The sequence below is a fragment of the Salarias fasciatus genome, chromosome 15 (assembly GCF_902148845.1).
Source record: "Salarias fasciatus chromosome 15, fSalaFa1.1, whole genome shotgun sequence".
NCBI lineage: Eukaryota > Metazoa > Chordata > Actinopteri > Blenniiformes > Blenniidae > Salarias > Salarias fasciatus.
Genome location: NC_043759.1, coordinates 24543552 through 24560028, shown reverse-complemented (window position 1 = coordinate 24560028; position 16477 = coordinate 24543552). Strand labels below are relative to the sequence as shown.

The window sequence follows — 16477 nt, the reverse complement described above, 5'->3', positions numbered from 1 at the left end:
TCCACAAAGCAACAGGTGGATCCGAGGTGATAAAGCATGGCTGTCTTCCAGGACACGGGGGAGCCCGGCTGGTGGCGGGGGGAGATCGGGGGCGAGGAGGGCGTCTTCCCCGACAACTTCGTCACCCCGATTTCTGACGCGGACAAGGAGGTGAGGCGACTCCGCAAGCAGGTTTCACGTTAAAGTCTAGGTTTATAGAAATCTAATCGCTCTTTACTGGAATTTCATTGTTGAATCTGTATCAGTTTTATTCACATTTTCCTCAAATGTCAGTCACTATGTCTCCCATTTATTCTTTTTTTTCCTTTGTGTTTCAGTCCCCCGCGTCACGAGGGTCATTGAAGGCATCGCCGAGGCCGGACTCAGAGGAGGTAGGTCCCGATTTAACATGCCGGAGAGCCGGCCGCAAATCTTTCCAGGCGGGGAGCCCAGCAGGGGGTCCGGCAGTCTGCACGCTCTTTATTCAAGCTCCACATCACTCAGTAGCGTAGCAGAGGGGAAGAGGAAATGTAAGGATTATCATTTCTTTGAGTTTTATGGCCAGAGATTAAGTTGATCTGCGGTCCAGAGCAGTCGTTTTCAAAGCGTTTAATTTCTGAGAGATAAAAAGAAATGAACATGATAATAATTTACTTACATTTCCAAAGAGACACATTAAAAGTCTCCGCACTGCTCTGGTTATTTCATTGTACATAATAAAAAAAAAAAATCCTCATAAAATGCTGGACATAAAAAAAAAAAAAAAAATCAGACTACTCTTTTCCACTTTTTTGTTCATGTTTGACAATAAAACTCCAAAATAAAATTAGAAAGCTGCTGTAACGTAAACGGGTGAATCAGAGGCTTCACGGAGCCGACGGCTCGTCTGCAGACTGAAATACGCTGCGTGTGCGTTATCAAGACTCTGAGGGGAACCCTTCTCTCTGTTCGCAGCACCTGAAACCAAATCCTGGCGTCATTCCTCCTCCTAGCAACGTCTGCTGCTGACTTCAGCGTTTAATCGTCCGTCATTGGCGTTAAGTCAGTTGTTGTTTTTTTTTTTCATTATTTAGCTCGTGATAAGCTTCACGCGACACGCCGTGGTTAATTTAATCCGTCTGCTCGCGCGGCGATGTGTTCAGTGAACTTGGCGCAGCCCTCGGAGAGATGAGGCTTCGCCCGGCGGTTTGTTTTAAATCTGATAAGTAATTGGAAGTGTGAACATATTAAAAGAAAAAGAGCGCGTCCCTGTAGCACGATAGCATTTTAATCAGGGGCAGCGTGCTGTCGTGGGAGCGCGGCGGCGGCGGCGCCCGCCGGGGTTGTGTAATGTGATTGGATTGCTTGTTTGTTTAAAAGGCCGCCGGCAATCAGCCCATCAGTGCTGATTGTTTGCCCCGCAGGGTCTCCGAGCGAGGAGATGGAGACGACAGCGTCTGCGTCGGTAAATGTCAGAACGTGAGTGGAGCGCCGGTCAAGTGGAAGGAGTCTGCTTCAGAGCTTTGAGAGTGACCGCGCTCATCCACAGAATTCACCTGTTCCTGGTGAAGCAGTGAGCTTGACAGGAAGTCCCGGGCATGGGGTGTGCAGGAGTCCAGTCAGTATCCCAGCTCGCCCGGCGCTCAGAGCCTAATGGAATGACTTCATAAGCCACATAAAGCGCTTTGCGTAAGAGTCTATTTGTTGAGTTTGGTGGAAACTCGTCCCATCCCGGTCATGTTTGCCGCTGAGGTCAAGGCCGCGTTGACACTTTAAAGTGAGAATCAAGAGCTCTTGTTGTGTTCTGGGCGTCAACGTGATGAAAGATGTCCCTTCTGCTCCCCCGTTGCCATGGTGACTCGTCGAATCGGGCCTCCATCGATGCCGTCTTTTCATGGTTGCGGCGCATTTGAACAAACTACCTCTAATCAGCAGTTGAGGGTTTATCGATCCCGCTCTGTGAAACGGACCCCGGCTCTCGCGACTGACGCCATATTGATCGCATCTCAACACGGACGGAAGACGGACGCTCGTCTCGTGCTCCTTCGCAGTGGAACATAGCGTCGAGTGTTGTTGAAGTTATTGAAGGCGTGCAGACGGTTCACGCCAGGAAACAGCAGTTTATGGCGCTTCTCACTCCCAGCATGCATGAAACCAACTCGGGAAACCTGTAGAGCTGTTTTGTATTTTAAAATCAGTATGTTGCAAGAATATGCAAGTAAATGAATATATTTTATGCAATTACACAAACTAACTAGTCTATCTCCGACACACACCCATCTAGAAATACATAGACATCTAATTCTACACGTCTGAAAAGCAGTAGGAAGTAATAAAATGTTATTAATCTTCGTCTTTCTGCAATACCAATATTTAATCAGCAAGTTCTGTAACTCTCCAGCTTCCCAGGTCTCGGAAATCAGAGTGATTTGACCATAGTGATAGTGGGGAAATGGTTATTAAACAAACATCACAGCCTTGAATTAGAAAACGCTCTTCCTGCTTCAGCTCGAAGCTGATTGCTTTTGTCTTCTCGCCACTTTGGGATTTATGCTTTTAAGCCAAGCGGATGCTGTTGTCTCAGCGAGTCGTCTTCCGCTTTGTGACCGAGGCCTATTTTTACTCTCTGCTCTTTTGTTTTCCCAACAGAAGCCCAAGAAACCTCCGCCGCCTTCCAAAAGCACAGGTAAGGACAGCTTCAGCCCCGGCGTTGTCCTTTTTGTTTTCACTCCTGTTCTCTTCACCAGCCGATCAGGAAGTCTGATCGTCTCCAATTTAAAAGACGAAAGCAGCAATTTCTGGAACGATCTAAATGTGAGGATCGAGAGTGGCGGCGTCTTCCGCCAGCCGGGTCGATGATGAAGAAAGGAAACGTTCTGCCACGGGGTTATTAGCCGGTTCATTAAGTGGAGTTCATACCGCCGCTAATAAGCCAAACAACATCTTCTCGCTGTTCATCTCGGCGTTTATGAAGAAGGCGGCCGTGGCCTCGTCATCAGTCAGTCTGCAAATGAAAGCTGATGACCGTCAGAACTGGTTCGAGTGTTTTCGGCGCCGCGTCACGGTAACCAGGCACACTGGGTGACGCTTCGTCCGCCGATCAGCTGAACTACCAGGAGCAGGAGGCCGCCGTCATGACTCTGAAAATGAGATTTATCTGAGTAAATTCCAGCTTGTTCATAAAGAAATGTGAAGTTTTTCATGTACATTTCGGCACAAAATAGGTTTTAGTTGAACCAAAGCTTTGTTTTGCTGACATGCTGCTGATTGAGGCTTCTTCAGGATATTTGACGCTCTTGATATTAATACTCAGTTGGTTGTGTGGAGCAGTATTTATCTGAAATTGCTGTTTCACCGTGGGGAAAAAAGGTAATTTAGGGAAAAATACAGTTTTTATTGGACTCGAGATACACAAAAATGTAATCATGATTTCCAGACTGGGAGGAAAGTAGTTTGGAAGAAGTTTTTTTTTATCTCGAGATATGACAGAAGTGTTATTTTTCCATTTGGTCTTTTGGGAAAACGAGTCTCCTGCTTTAAAGGAGCTGGTTGAGGAACATAAATGAGGTTTGTTTGTTTTTGTTTCTCTCAGAGCTGCAGTCCCAGAGCTTTTTGATCGCATCGTGGCTGTGTACTACAAAACCTGTTGATTTCTTTTTGTCTTTATTTATTTTTTTACCATCTCTGCTCAGCAGTAAGTGTGCAGGTTCGCGTCCGATTGCCCGTTAGCACCAGTGCAGCAGAACATGCCATCCACTGCGGTCGAGCTTTCGCTGTTCCAGTATCGGCACCAAACCTCCACCGTTTGCAACCTGCAACACTTGCACGATTGGTTTCCCGTCTGCGCAGGAAGTCCCCCGGTTTACTTTCATATCCTGCCGCCGCCGCCGCCGCTGCGTGATGCGGCGGTTTGGAAAGTGTTACTGGGACGTTCGAGGTGTACTCTGCATCCTGTCTGCATCGAGATTTGTTTCGTGTGTAGACGTGCGACTCGAGACGCGGCTGCAGGCGCTCCGTACGTCACACGCCGCTCAGTGCCTGGCGTTCTCTGGTGCTGTGGAACGCCGTCGTTCCTCCGCCCGCTGAATCAGACTAACTCCATGTGGACCATGCCTCGTTTTTCAGCCCTCAAGCCGGAGGTCCCCAGCGCCGACCGGAAGCCTCACTTCAGGACGGAGGACAGAGGTACAGCCGCTCCTTCAGTTTTTCCACCGCTCGCTCCCGTCGCCCCGCTCGACTCCGTCTGGAGTCAGCACAGCTGGATCTGCTCTCACTCACCCCCGGTTCTGTATTTATGTGGCTGTAAAGCACTGAATGTGAAGCTGTGGCGCCTATAAGAACGTAATCGCCTCTCAGTGTGATTTAACTCAGCGGAGTTTGGTCTCCTGCTGTCAGAACTTTTCAATTTGAAAACTTCTCTCAGTAGCTGCGACCTTTGTTCCGACCGAGCGCCGCCGCCGGAGCCGAGTCTGACGGCCGATTCCGTCCCGCCAGAACACGAAAGAAACGGCGGCTCCGCAAGGGCAAAGAGCGACAGGCAGGAGCTGCCTGGGAGGTGAAAACACACAACCGAGAGCAGCGTCCACACACATCCAAACGAGTGGAGTCGCTGAGGGACATCTTTCAGGAACATGCAGGGAGGATAATAACGCATCAACGCTGATTTTTCTCCAAGGACATACTAACTGCCTGTGCTTTATAGCGGCTCGTCCTTCTGATTGTCCTTGTACTCTCCAGTTAATCAGAATCAGGAACGGGTTTATTGTCAAGTACAGTTTTTACAACATTGGGAATTTGTTTTGGTTGTTGGTGCAGCAACAAACCATAAAATAGGAAAGTAGAAGTCACAGCAAAGAACCATTAATTTGCAAACATTAACTGAAAATATACAAATATTTAAAATGATATTCGCGAAAGTCTTGAAAGTGTGACAAAGAGGGAGCTGTTTACATCGTGAAGAGTGTGTGTATGTGTGTGTCATCAAAACAGGTGAATCTAACTTTAGTTGCGTATCTAATCCAATTATCTTTATTTGGATTCAACTTTGACCAGTTCTGCTTGTGTTTAACCTCAGCAGCTTTGTTTTATTTCTGTAAACAAGCATATTTGTGTCATTCTGATGTAGAAGCGGCCAGAAATGAGACTCTCCTCAACAAAACAACCACCTAATTGTCTGATCGATCCAGAGCGACGCGCGGCGGCGTCGATACTGCGGCGCGTTTTATTCCAGCGATCTGAATTCACTTCCTCGTCTCACCAGTTTTCACCGAACGCCTTAGAGAATGCATTTATCCAAAACGACTCCTGTCATCGTCTTCCTCTTGTGGTTAATGATAAAAGCCGGTTAGTGTTTCAGTATTCCTGGCAGGATAACACAGCTTTGCCAGTATTTCAGTTTTGCTGATCTCTCAGAAAGTGTCGATCCTCTCCCGGCCCAGAGCGAAGCGTCTGGCTCGTTTCTGCCCTCAGACCTCCCCGGTAAACAGCGTTCAGAGCGAGATGGGCCTCAGCCTTCTTCCCTTCTCTCGGCCTGCGGGGTTTAAATGTAGGAAACCTCCGACTGCTTTATTCTCTAACCTTGCTGTGATGTTGGAGGATGAGTCAGAGTGCAGACGGCCGCTGCCTCAGCCTGTTTGCTCCGTGGTTATCGCTCATTTCCTCTGCACGCTTCACACTGCTTCAGCCTGATCCTCGGCCGGCTTCCCTGGAGGTTCCTCTTGGTGGAATGAGGAATGGAAAAAAAAGATCCCCCCCCCGCGATTCCCACAGGACTGATTTGGTTTGAGCGTGGAGGCTGCAGCGGACGGGGATTCACATCCAGTTGTGCTGCAGAGACAAGATTAATACTCCTGAAGAAAATGTGTTGTTGTGCCTCCGGGTGCATCTCTGCCGTCTTAAATGTCAGTGCTTCCCTTCAGACTCTTTTACCAACATCTGCTGATGTGCTCACGACAGTATTTCTTCACTTTCCCTCTATTTTTGACCTGGATAATCATTTAGAGTGATCCAGAATGGTAAAATAGTGCTATAATGTCCTTTTCTTTGTTTTGATGCGGCGTACACGTGATCAGCTTGGATCCTTGAGCTCTGCTGTGCGGTGCTGGTGGGATTCTGTCAGTCTGGTGGAGAGCGCTGACCTTTTTCTCTTGGTGGCAACAACTATATGTTTTGAAAAACTCTCCCTTGACAGCATGGCTGTAAGCGCCGAGGCAGCTCGCTTGTTGTTGCATATGCTGCTTTTAAGACATTGTGAAAAAGTGGATGGTTTCGTTGCGGTTGTTGCAGGCTGTGTGGTTGTTTTGTGGACCGCATTACAGCTTGTTGATGGTCGGTTTTGGCCCTCGGGCCTTATGTAGGACGGCCGAGGTCCACCCTCAACTGTTCTGTTTTTTTTTTTTTTTTTTTTTTTTTTCAAGAATACTTTCTAACTCTTTTAGTCAACAAACGCTGAAACTTTTTGAATTTAATAGACGAGCGGGCGTGTTTGCCGATCACCATTTAATCCTGTTTGTTTCGTCTCTGCTGAATATAATTTCCCCCGCTGACCTTCGTTAACGGTGTGAAATGAGTTTCTGCCTCCATCAGAATGACTCACCGGTTCCTCTGCCTCATGGAACTAATCTACCACTCCCGTCTTCTTCTGTCGTGTTTCTGCAGACAAGCCAACACCGGACCCCAAGCCCTCCAAACCCGCGGCGCCCGTGGTCCCGCCCAAGAAGCCCATCCCCCCTCCGGGCCGCCGGCCGGGAGGCATCCCGCCCAAGAGGCCCGACAAGCCCCTCGCTCCCTCGCCAAGCCTCAAGTAAGACCACTTGTTGGCGGAAACACTGAAAAGGACGTGGCTTTTCCACGTTGGGCCACTAGTTGGCGCTGCTGTTTGTTTTTGTAATGAAACCGTGAAACCTGACCCCCTGCAGGGCTGTAGAGGCGGCATGGGTCCGTGCAGCTGAGCTGCAGTGACCTGTGGATCAGCGGTCGTATTGCGGCCCGAGGCCTCGGAGCCGCCGCCGTCCGCTCGGGCCTCAGGGGCCTCAGTTCAGCTTTTCCAGTCCGAAACGGAGTCATGTCTTCGTTACGTAGTTCACCGTAGATTTTACCGTTTTCTCGCAGCTTTTCTGATCGGATTCTCTCCCGTTTTCACCCGCAGGCACAATGGAGAGGTGCCTTCCACGCGACCCAAATCAGAGTACGAGCCATTTTTTCCCACCAAGGTCAAGACGCTGTCTGGAGACTGGGGGGAGAAGTCCTCAGACACAGGTATGACGAGCCGCCGTTTAAACCGAGACGATGAAGCTCAACCGCCCGTCCGCAGCGGAGCGACGATGCTGTCCCGGAAATAAGCAGGGTGCCACTTTGTTCTTTTGGCTGTGGCTCACGGCGGCGTTACAAACCCAGCGCCGGGCGCTTCTGCATGCTTTAACCTGCAACTAAATGCTGTCGTTCACCTTATTCTCCGGAGAAACGGCGCCTCGGCAGGCAGGCAGTGAGATCTGCTGCAGTGAAAGAGGGGAATAATGACGCCTCCACGTGTTGCTTGCGCCTGGCGGCAGGCTGCATTGTGATGATTATGGGCTTCGTGACTTGGTGAATCGACTGCGTTTACAAAGCGCTTTTTCACCTGGGTGGAGGACGGATGGAGCGGCCGAGTGTCGCCGCTCGCCGCTTTCACTACCTCCGCTGAATAAGAGAATAGATCCTTTACATTTGGCTGCATTGAATCAGAAACACACCTTGCTGCTGAGAGGCAGCCGTGAAAGCATGATGCCGCCGCCGCCATGCCTTTGAACGTCACTTCCTCTAACTCGCCTCGCGCCTCAGAATGCATCTGCTTTTGCACATTCTGTACGCCGTGCACGAGACAGAACGGAGAGAATGCCCAGCGTCTCGGCGGCTCAGACGTCTTCTCTTCGCGCTGCAGGAAGGATGGCGACGAGTTCTGGTTTCCCACAGTCTCTGCTCCGCTCATTTCACACCAAGCTGCGGTTCCTGCCTTCAGCAGCACAACCGGCCGAATCCCGCCACACTCAGTAAACACCGTGTAAATGCAAATTTGCAACAAATCATTAAATGTGCATGAGATCTGCACCCAGTTGGGAAGTTTTAGTTGAGCTGTATAGAAGCTTAAAGATGAAAGGAGAGAGAGAAGCTCTCTGGAGGACGCAGATGCATCGACAGACTGAGGGATCTCTGGAGTTTCTCAGCCTTTTGATGACGGTTGTTCTGGTAAAAAGTGCCGTCTTCTAAAGTCCGTCAGCGGTTGGCGGCTGCCCGTTGTTTGAAAACTCGTCCGTGAACAAGACGGCGCTCCGAGCCTCAGTTGGTATCACCTCCGAAGTGAAAATACGAGTGTGAGGCGGGGAAATGTAAAAGAAGAGGAGTAACTGTGAAGGAGGAGCATTAGCGGACGGATGGAGCTGTGGGCGACGCTCTGAGGGAAGGAAGAGAAGTTGTGTGACAAATGGAGGCACATGGGAGCTTAAAGGACCAAATGGAAAAGACATGTGCGACGCTCTGAGTGGAAGCGGCGAGCGTTTTCCTCCAGGGGTCTCCCGGTGACTCACGGCCTGAAGAGGTGCTAAAAGTCCGGCGGCCGCGCTCAGGAAAAGCCGGTCTGTCTGGCATCGCCGCCCAACACGGAAAGTCAATCTGGGACTGCAGATCGCGCTCCGCCGCGGCCTCCAGTTCGCCACGGAGGAGGTGCAAAGTGCCGTTACACAACCGCCGAGAAAGTTTGTCGTCAGAGGAGCGACGGCAGGTCGTTCGTGTTCTCTTCCCGTCCGTAGTAAAGAAAATCCGTTCCTCACGTCAAAAAAAATGTTAAAAAAAATCTAAGTCACTAATCGAGCAGATCTGCTTTTAAAGTTTGGAGCTTTGACTCAAGTCAACAAGTAGTAAGAAGCCATTAAAATCAGCCGGGCTGAGATTCAGAGGCGGTGATAACGGCGTCAATATTATCTCTGCCCTTCATTTCTGAACAGATTGCAGGGAAAGTCTTTTTCCCTCCTCAGCTGCGTTCGAGACTGAACCCATCATAAGAGCAGCTGCAGCACTACCACCATCTTTATTATCCTTTATTTTTCCATTTTCTCCTGCAAATTACTGAAGTCTGAAGACTTTGAGCGTAAAATGAAAGGACGGGTCGTGTTTTTGTCTCGGGGAACGGCCTCCAGTCAGCAGGAAGTCCGTCCGTGATTCAGAGAGCGGTTTGATAATGTCTGCATTTTCAGTATGGAATTGTTTATGTCCTCAAACACCTCCAGAGAAATGTTATTTAGCGGCGTATCAGACAGAAAGTATATGTCGTGAGCGGCGTGGTAATTGTGTCTGCGGCGAACGGCGCCTGCCGCGCTTGAAGCTCTGAGCCTTTTAAAAAGGCTCATATCTGCTGCCGCCTTTGTTTGTTGTGAGCGGGCAGGAAATAAACACGCACTCGAGCTGTTAGCGAGCAATTACAAGGCACTCCGCTTGATTGAAATTGAATTTGAAGTGCAAATTAGCCGCGTCGATGTGTGGATGTCCGTTTAGCGCCGCCGGCCGGAACCGTGACACCGATTCCCGGCGCCGTTTCCTCCGCTCACCTCTGCATTTTGTCGCCCATCCGCAGCCGACCTGATGAGTTTTGATGAGCTGTCGTCTACCTCGGAGAAGCTCTCTCACCCCACTGCTGACAGACCAAAGATGCCTGGCCGGAGGCTGCCCACCCAGTTCGGCGGCGGACACTCGGTAAGGGTTGAGGCGCTGGCGCAGAAACACTGAACACCAGATGTGCAGTTACCATGGAAGGCCACTAGTGGGGGCTGTGGCTTGTTTTTTTTTTTTTTTTAATTAATGGAACCGCACACAGGTGCCATGCGGTTTCCAACAATCCATCCAGTCACAGAAACTGAACTTTAAAGCTCTTCTGGAGTGGCTTTGCGTCGCGGCGCGTCTCCCATTACCCAGCAGCGGGGATTCCGGAGAACGGCTCATCATCAGGACCGCCGAGGAGCCGGACCGGCTCGCTTATTGTAATGGTGCGGCGACACGCTGCGCCGCGGCTCCCCGCCGAACACGGGGAGTTGAAATAATAAATCAGGCCTGAAGGCAGCATGACGGTTACATCCAAACACTCGTGTCTGAGTGTTGATAAGCGGGTGTGTGTAAAAAAAAAAAAACCTCGGTACCAGAACCGGTACGCTGCTGGGCGGGGGCTCCTCCCATTGTGTTGTTTTTTTTTTAGTTTTCTGATTGGCAAAACCACTCTGACAGGCACCTCCCGACCACATTAGGCGTGATTAATGCCCAGTCGGAGGCAGTTCTCACCGTGAGCCCCCCCCCCCCCCCCCCCCCCCCCCCCCACTCCGCTAATCACCCGTCAGAGTGGTAACTCTTGTCCAGACATCAGTCAGCTGCACATGTCCAGATAATTGTGAGAGATTAACTGCCACGTGTTGCTAAAGATAAGCCTTCCCCTCGGTGCCGGCACACTGTTATTGTGTGTTGGGTAATTTTTTTTTTATATATTTTTTTCCCCCTCCCCAGTTGTTATCGGTTGAGTCGGTCGGTGGAGAAAATCAATTAAAATATTGATGGATTTCCAGGCGCTAATGAAGCTTTTCTCCCGCAGCCGAGCAAGGAGGCGAGCGCCGACAAGTCCTTCAAGGCCGATGAAGAGGACGGAGCCAAAGCGAAGCAATCAGAAACCAGAAAGGTAATTTCCAAGGCGGAATGTAGAATTGGAATCGGCGCCGTCAAACGCGAGGCCTGCGGGCCAAGTCGGGGGCCGCCAGGCTGCCGGGTGGGAATGTCGGAGAAAACGCTCGTCTTTGGTGGAAACCCGAAACGGGAAATGCAACTTTTTTTGAAAACTGCAAAACCTAGAAACGCTGCTACTGCACGTGCACGTAGTGAATCGATTGTCCTGCACGTGCACGAGTGCACGGACAACAACAAGTGATCTGTGTGAATCAGGCCCATTGATTAAAACACATTTTTCCGTGTGTTTTTTTTTTTTTTTTCTTTTCCTTGTTCTTCCTTTCTTCCTCGATAATTATTCCGATTGGAACACGAAGGCACACCGAGCACGTGAAAAACAGCGACGGCAGGCTCCACATCCAGCCCTGATTGCTTCAATCGCTGGCGGTTGTTTACTCGGACGTGGACAGTGACCCGCGCTCCGGCCCAGTAATTGCTGGAATTACTGAGAGAAGCACGCCGTTTCATTCAGGGCTGCTCCCGAGGATTTAAATTCCTCCTCTGTCCTGCTGTCACGCCGGATCCGCTCTGAGCCCTCGCCGTTTTAACCCCGCACTGCCTCGGCCCGCAGGGCAGGATATAAACATCCAATAAAATACAGATTTTTTTTTTGTTTTGTTCGAGTGGTGAGTATGGTTTGTCTGCGCCAATATGTCAGCCTGGACCGCCGGGCGTCTTTAAAAGAGAATCACCCGTGGATAAAGGAGTGAATTGAGGTAACTGCACGGTCCAGGAGCGTTTATGGTGAAAACGTCAATTGGACCGCGTCGGCTGGGAAGCGGACGTTGAAGCAGGGCAGCCTGTTAATTGGCCCCTTCCGGACATTTCGCCGCTCAGCAAACAAACTGAGAGAAGCTCCGTCTTCCCCTCCAGCAGCTCGCTGTCGGGCTGCAGGCCTGAGTCCTGATCCGGAGGCGGAGGAAAGCCTGGACCCCCCTCGCCTCCGCCGTTGACGTCAACGTAGAACCAGAAATTCGTGGTGGAATCTGAAGCCCCTCAGGTCAAAGTTAAATCGGCAAAACCCAACAATCTGACGTGGAAGGACGGGAAGAAACCCGCAGAACCAGACCCAGAGGAGACTTTCTGCAGACTGTATGCTCTCTGTTCTCTAAGAGCTGGCAGAGTCACACCTGCGCTCCTCTTTAGCGTCACTTTGACTTTGTCGCACCGCAGAGGTGATGGCTGACTCCAGACGAGACGCCGGAGTCGGGCCGGCGCCGCTGAAAGCAGCTGATGTGTTTTTCTGATGAGATCTTGAGGATCTGTGGCGAGCCGAGCCGAGCGGAGCAGCGCCGCGGTGACAGCCACGTATCCGGCGCTTTGAAGGGATTCGGTCCACATTTGAGAATTCAATGATGCAGAAATGCAGAAACCGTATTCCCAGCATGCATCAGGAGCCCCACACATTTATTTCTGTGTGTATATATGAACAGTTTATCACCTTCGCTCGAGGTTACTCATTCGGTTTCACCCTCTTGTGGTTTTTTTTCTCTCCGCAGCCTTCCGCGAGCACCTTATCGCCGTCGCCGTCTCTCCACAAGCCGAGCGCGGACGTGGTGGGCCTCAGGGCCCAGCCGGAGCCCGAGGAGGCCGGCGCCCAGCTGGACGAGCTCCGGAGCCAGTTCAAGGAGCTGCTGATGTCTGTGGAGCTGCTCAAGACCCAGCAAACGTACGCATCCCTCCAGATTTGAATCTGGCTTCAGTCGGAGCCTCGCTGGCTGTTTGTTCTCTCGCACCGGACGTGTGACGCAGCGCCGGAGGCAGTCGGTGAAGATCTGCATATTTCCAGTTTGTGCGGAGCCCCGGGCTGCGTCCCGTCCGCGGAGCCGGCCACTCGCGCCGCTCTAGAATCTGGAGTTATCTGATCGCGGGCGCATTAGGAACAGTCGACTGAAGCCGTGGAGGAAGCGCCGTCGCTCGCCGCGTTCTGATCTCCAGAGAGAACATCGGAAAGATGGATTTATGCATTTTTATCTTCACCACGAGCGCAGGCACGTGCTGACCGCCACGTGTGTGTCTGTGTGTGTGTGTTTATTTCCAGGAAAGAGATAACGGATCTACGGAGAGCGCTGGACGAAGAAATTCAGAAGCGCGTGGCCCTGCAGGTAGTATCGATCGCCCCGGGAAAGCGTGCTGTGCTGTCTACCTTCATTACTCCCATTATTGTAGTCAAATATTGACGCGCCGGCACACCGGTAATCTCACACAATAGCTCGCCGGATGGCAGTGGACTTCAGGAGGACAATTCCGACTTCCAGACGTGTGCGCTCGTGTTATCTCCCGACGCGCAGATGGGGCTTTTTGTTCCCGGCATAAAGAGGCTTCGGCGGGAAACACGTGTGGCTCATTGCGGCGTCTCGTCACGGGATCAGCACTACCGCTCGCTCGCGCTCTCTCTCACTTTTATTTAAATGAAACACGTTGGCTATACAGACAGGCACTCACCGGCAAACTCCAACCTCTGAATGACCAATTAAATCACGTTGGCGGCGGCGGCGGCGCACGTGGAATTCACTCTTCTGTTCTGAAACAGGAGGATTCAGTGCTGTAACTCTGATGGAGGCTCCGCCGTTCAAGGTTTCATCCCTGCTCCTCCTCTTTTGGCTCAGTGCTGCAAAACCACCAAGCAAGTGGTTGAAGGAGGCAAAAAAAGTCATGGTTTCAAAGAAACGGAAAAAGGATCAATACATAAAATACACCGAAACAAAAATGGGCGAATTTCACTTTCAGTCCCGCATTGTTCTTCTTCACTAGTTTTAAGTAGAGTCATTATTAGTTCTCCTGTAGAAATAACCAACGGCCAGTGCATTTGATGTAGTGTAGCTCCGCTCCACACACACACACACACACACACACACACCCAGACAGCCGGGTCTCCAGCTCCGCTCTGCTGCTGACGTGCCACATGCAGGAACCACGGGGCGTTTCTGATGAAGCAGCAGCGGCAGGCCGGCCTTTCTCAGCACCGCATCGATCAGAACTCTGAACGCAGGAGGAGGGGCGCCCCCCGCAGAGAACCCCAGGCAGGCGGGCTTCACACACACACACACACACACACACACACACACACACACACACACACACACACACACACACACACAAAGAAATGTACCTGCAGATTAGCTGAAGCCCCCCGCGGTGAGCGCCGGCCTCCACAGCGTGTCGGGGAGGCAGAACGCAGAGATCTGTTCGTCCCTCGGGACGCTCGGCGTGACGCGGCGAGTAAAGACGCCTCCTCCCTCGACCCGGCATGCCGTCAGTTCATACCGTCAGGATTTTACATTCATCAAACTGCAACCGTTGAATCAGAATCTGAGCGGGACACCGGACTCCATCCCTGACCGAACGCCAGCCAGCTCCCACTAGTGGCCCAACAGGAGAACTACACGCTGTTCAGACCGCGGCGGTGGAAAGTAAACGCAGTGGCGCCATTTTTCATTGATGAGCTTAAAGGAGCGCTGTCATGACTTTTGTGAGCTTTTAACGGTAATGTGTGATTAGTTCTTAAAAACGATGTTGTCGGTGTGTCTCTTCATTGGTGCGTATCTGGCTGACCGCCGATCGACGTAGGCCGGTGGAACCAGTCATGAAGGAGAACCTCTGACCTCCGTCGACCCGCCCAGTCGTTTGGACTTCCTTGTTGAAAACACGGCAGATAGAATTGTTAATATTTGATCATATAAAGTCCTCCGTCGTGCTCGTGGGGCTGAATCAGCTGATTGACTGCAGGCGAGTTTGTCAGGCTGGGAAAAGCTTTACCCAGACTGAGCGTGACCTGATGACCCCTGATGACCCCTGAATGACCCCTGATGACCCCTGTGTCCCTCCAGCTGGAGATCGAGAGCCTGAAGCGGAGCGTGCACTCCACGTGAAGCGGCGCCGGCCGGACGGAGACGTGGCGCGCAGACGGAGAACGGGCGGGTGGAGAACGTCTTGAGCCACCTCGAGCACAACCCTTCTTTTTTCTTTTTTTTTTTCTTCTTTTTTCCAATGATCTACATAAACTCCTCCCATATTTGTAAGATTTACATTTTGCACATATATTTTTTTTCAAGCTAGATGTAATTAAATGACAGATGTATATGTTTTCTCCTCTTTTTTTTTTTTTTTTTTTCTTTTTTTCGTTGTTATTTTGCCAACACAATATGAAATCCTGAGGCCTTACTCGTGCTGGACTGGCCGCCGCCGCCGCCGCTCTCTCGCCAGGTTCGCCCCCAGTACTACTGACTGTGTATAGAGCAGGGGGCGCTTCGTTTCCCCTCCACTTTTAAACGCGATGCACCGAGAGTTGATTTTAAAAACCATGTTTGATTTCAGATCGGGTTGAACCCCGCCCCTCCCCCCCCCCCCACCCCTCCTGGTCGCTCTGCGTCTTTTTTTTTTTTTTCTATGTTTTCTAGCATTCCTATCCAGGGTAACACTACTGTGCCTGTCTAAAAAAAAAGAAAGAAAACAAAACAACAAATCTAATAAGTGTATGTACCGGGGTCTGGAGTCTCTGCAGCAGCATGATGATGTATATCTATATTTTTAAATACTGCTCTTTTCTATTTTTCTGTCAGACGTATAGTGAAAAAGGTCTAAATTGTAAAATAAAAATGCAAAAAAAAGAAAAAGTAAAGGAGTGAGAGGGAGGAAGAGAAGGTTTTATTTTCTTTCTTCAGAGTTGTTTATCGTCTCTGCAGCTCCTCGGCTTCAGCAGCATCTCGTCTTCATCTCTTTAATCTGCAGAGGAGAGGAGCCAAAGACTGGAACCCCCCGTGTGTGAGACTGGACCGGGGTCTCCTCCAGGACCTGGACTGGACCGGGTCCAGTCCAGGTCCTGGAGGAGACCCCGGTCCAGTCCGGAGTCATTATCCATAAAATACAGGATGTTCGCCTCCTTCCTCTGAGGTCAGATTATCCTGATCTTCAGATTTCTTATTAATATATTTTTACTGTTTAACGATCTAACTGGATTAAAACTTCACCATATTGATAGAAAATGTTTATTATAATTGTGACCATGAGACAGGCGGCGTCCATTTAAAGACATTTTAATCTTGTTTTAAGCCTCAGAGCTGCTGGTTGAATTCCCCAAACGTCAGGTCTGACACACGGGGGCTTTAATAGACCGTGGAAAATAAACGGATGTTTCAGAATGTTGCCCGACGCTGGAGGATAACTAATCATTCCTTTTCCCACCGGGGGGGTAACTGGACAGCGTGGAGCCGGAGGAGAAACCCTCCTGGTCCCAGATCTCACAGGTGTCTTAAAGAAGAGCTGCTTTTTACCTGAAATCCTCCTCAGGCTCCAGTCCACACACTCCAGTGTAACTGCGTCGGCCTTCACACACACACACACACACACACACACACACTCCCGTTCCCGCCACGTCGTCGCGTACATTCCAGAGTTTGACACCGAGAAAAAGAAGAAATCTGCACATTTATAACATATTTTCAAGTGATTTTGTTTACAGAAGCTGTATCCTCTGCATGAGATTCTTTGCAAAAAAAAGAATAAATATCACCTTTATTTACGGAAAGTCTCTGTTTCTCCCGTCTGTGTTTCTTTGGGAAGTTTTGTTTTAACTTCCAGCGTTTCGCACGCTCCAGTGGAAACCTTCCTGGAAGTATTGAGTGGAACTTATTGACTGTTTGCAGAGTTTGTGAGCGAACGCAGCTGAGTGAAAACCTCCCGGGAGGTGGTTTCCATGAATCGCAGAAGAAGAAGACGGAGGTGTGTGTGTGTGTGTGTGTTTCAGTGTGTGTGCTCTGGTGGAATGAGGCCGGATCGGACCGGC

At 50.5% G+C, this 16477-nt stretch overlaps 1 protein-coding gene across 3 annotated transcripts in view; it reads left to right on the top strand.

Annotated features, from left to right (window-relative positions):
* The window catches only part of cd2ap (CD2-associated protein), a 41998-nt gene extending 26990 nt beyond the window's left edge, over positions 1-15008 (top strand). For 2 of the 3 annotated variants that reach the window (XM_030110354.1, XM_030110356.1), the window contains 11 exons: positions 52-150; positions 318-371; positions 2608-2644; positions 4084-4143; positions 6616-6760; positions 7106-7215; positions 9563-9681; positions 10565-10648; positions 12192-12361; positions 12734-12797; positions 14523-15008. In XM_030110354.1, the coding sequence (XP_029966214.1) occupies positions 52-150; positions 318-371; positions 2608-2644; positions 4084-4143; positions 6616-6760; positions 7106-7215; positions 9563-9681; positions 10565-10648; positions 12192-12361; positions 12734-12797; positions 14523-14564 (984 nt within the window). In that variant the 3' untranslated portion in view covers positions 14565-15008. The remainder of the gene's footprint in view (positions 1-51; positions 151-317; positions 372-2607; positions 2645-4083; positions 4144-6615; positions 6761-7105; positions 7216-9562; positions 9682-10564; positions 10649-12191; positions 12362-12733; positions 12798-14522) is intronic. The other variant, XM_030110355.1, reaches the window with a different exon arrangement.
* The last annotated feature ends 1469 nt before the right edge of the window (positions 15009-16477 follow it).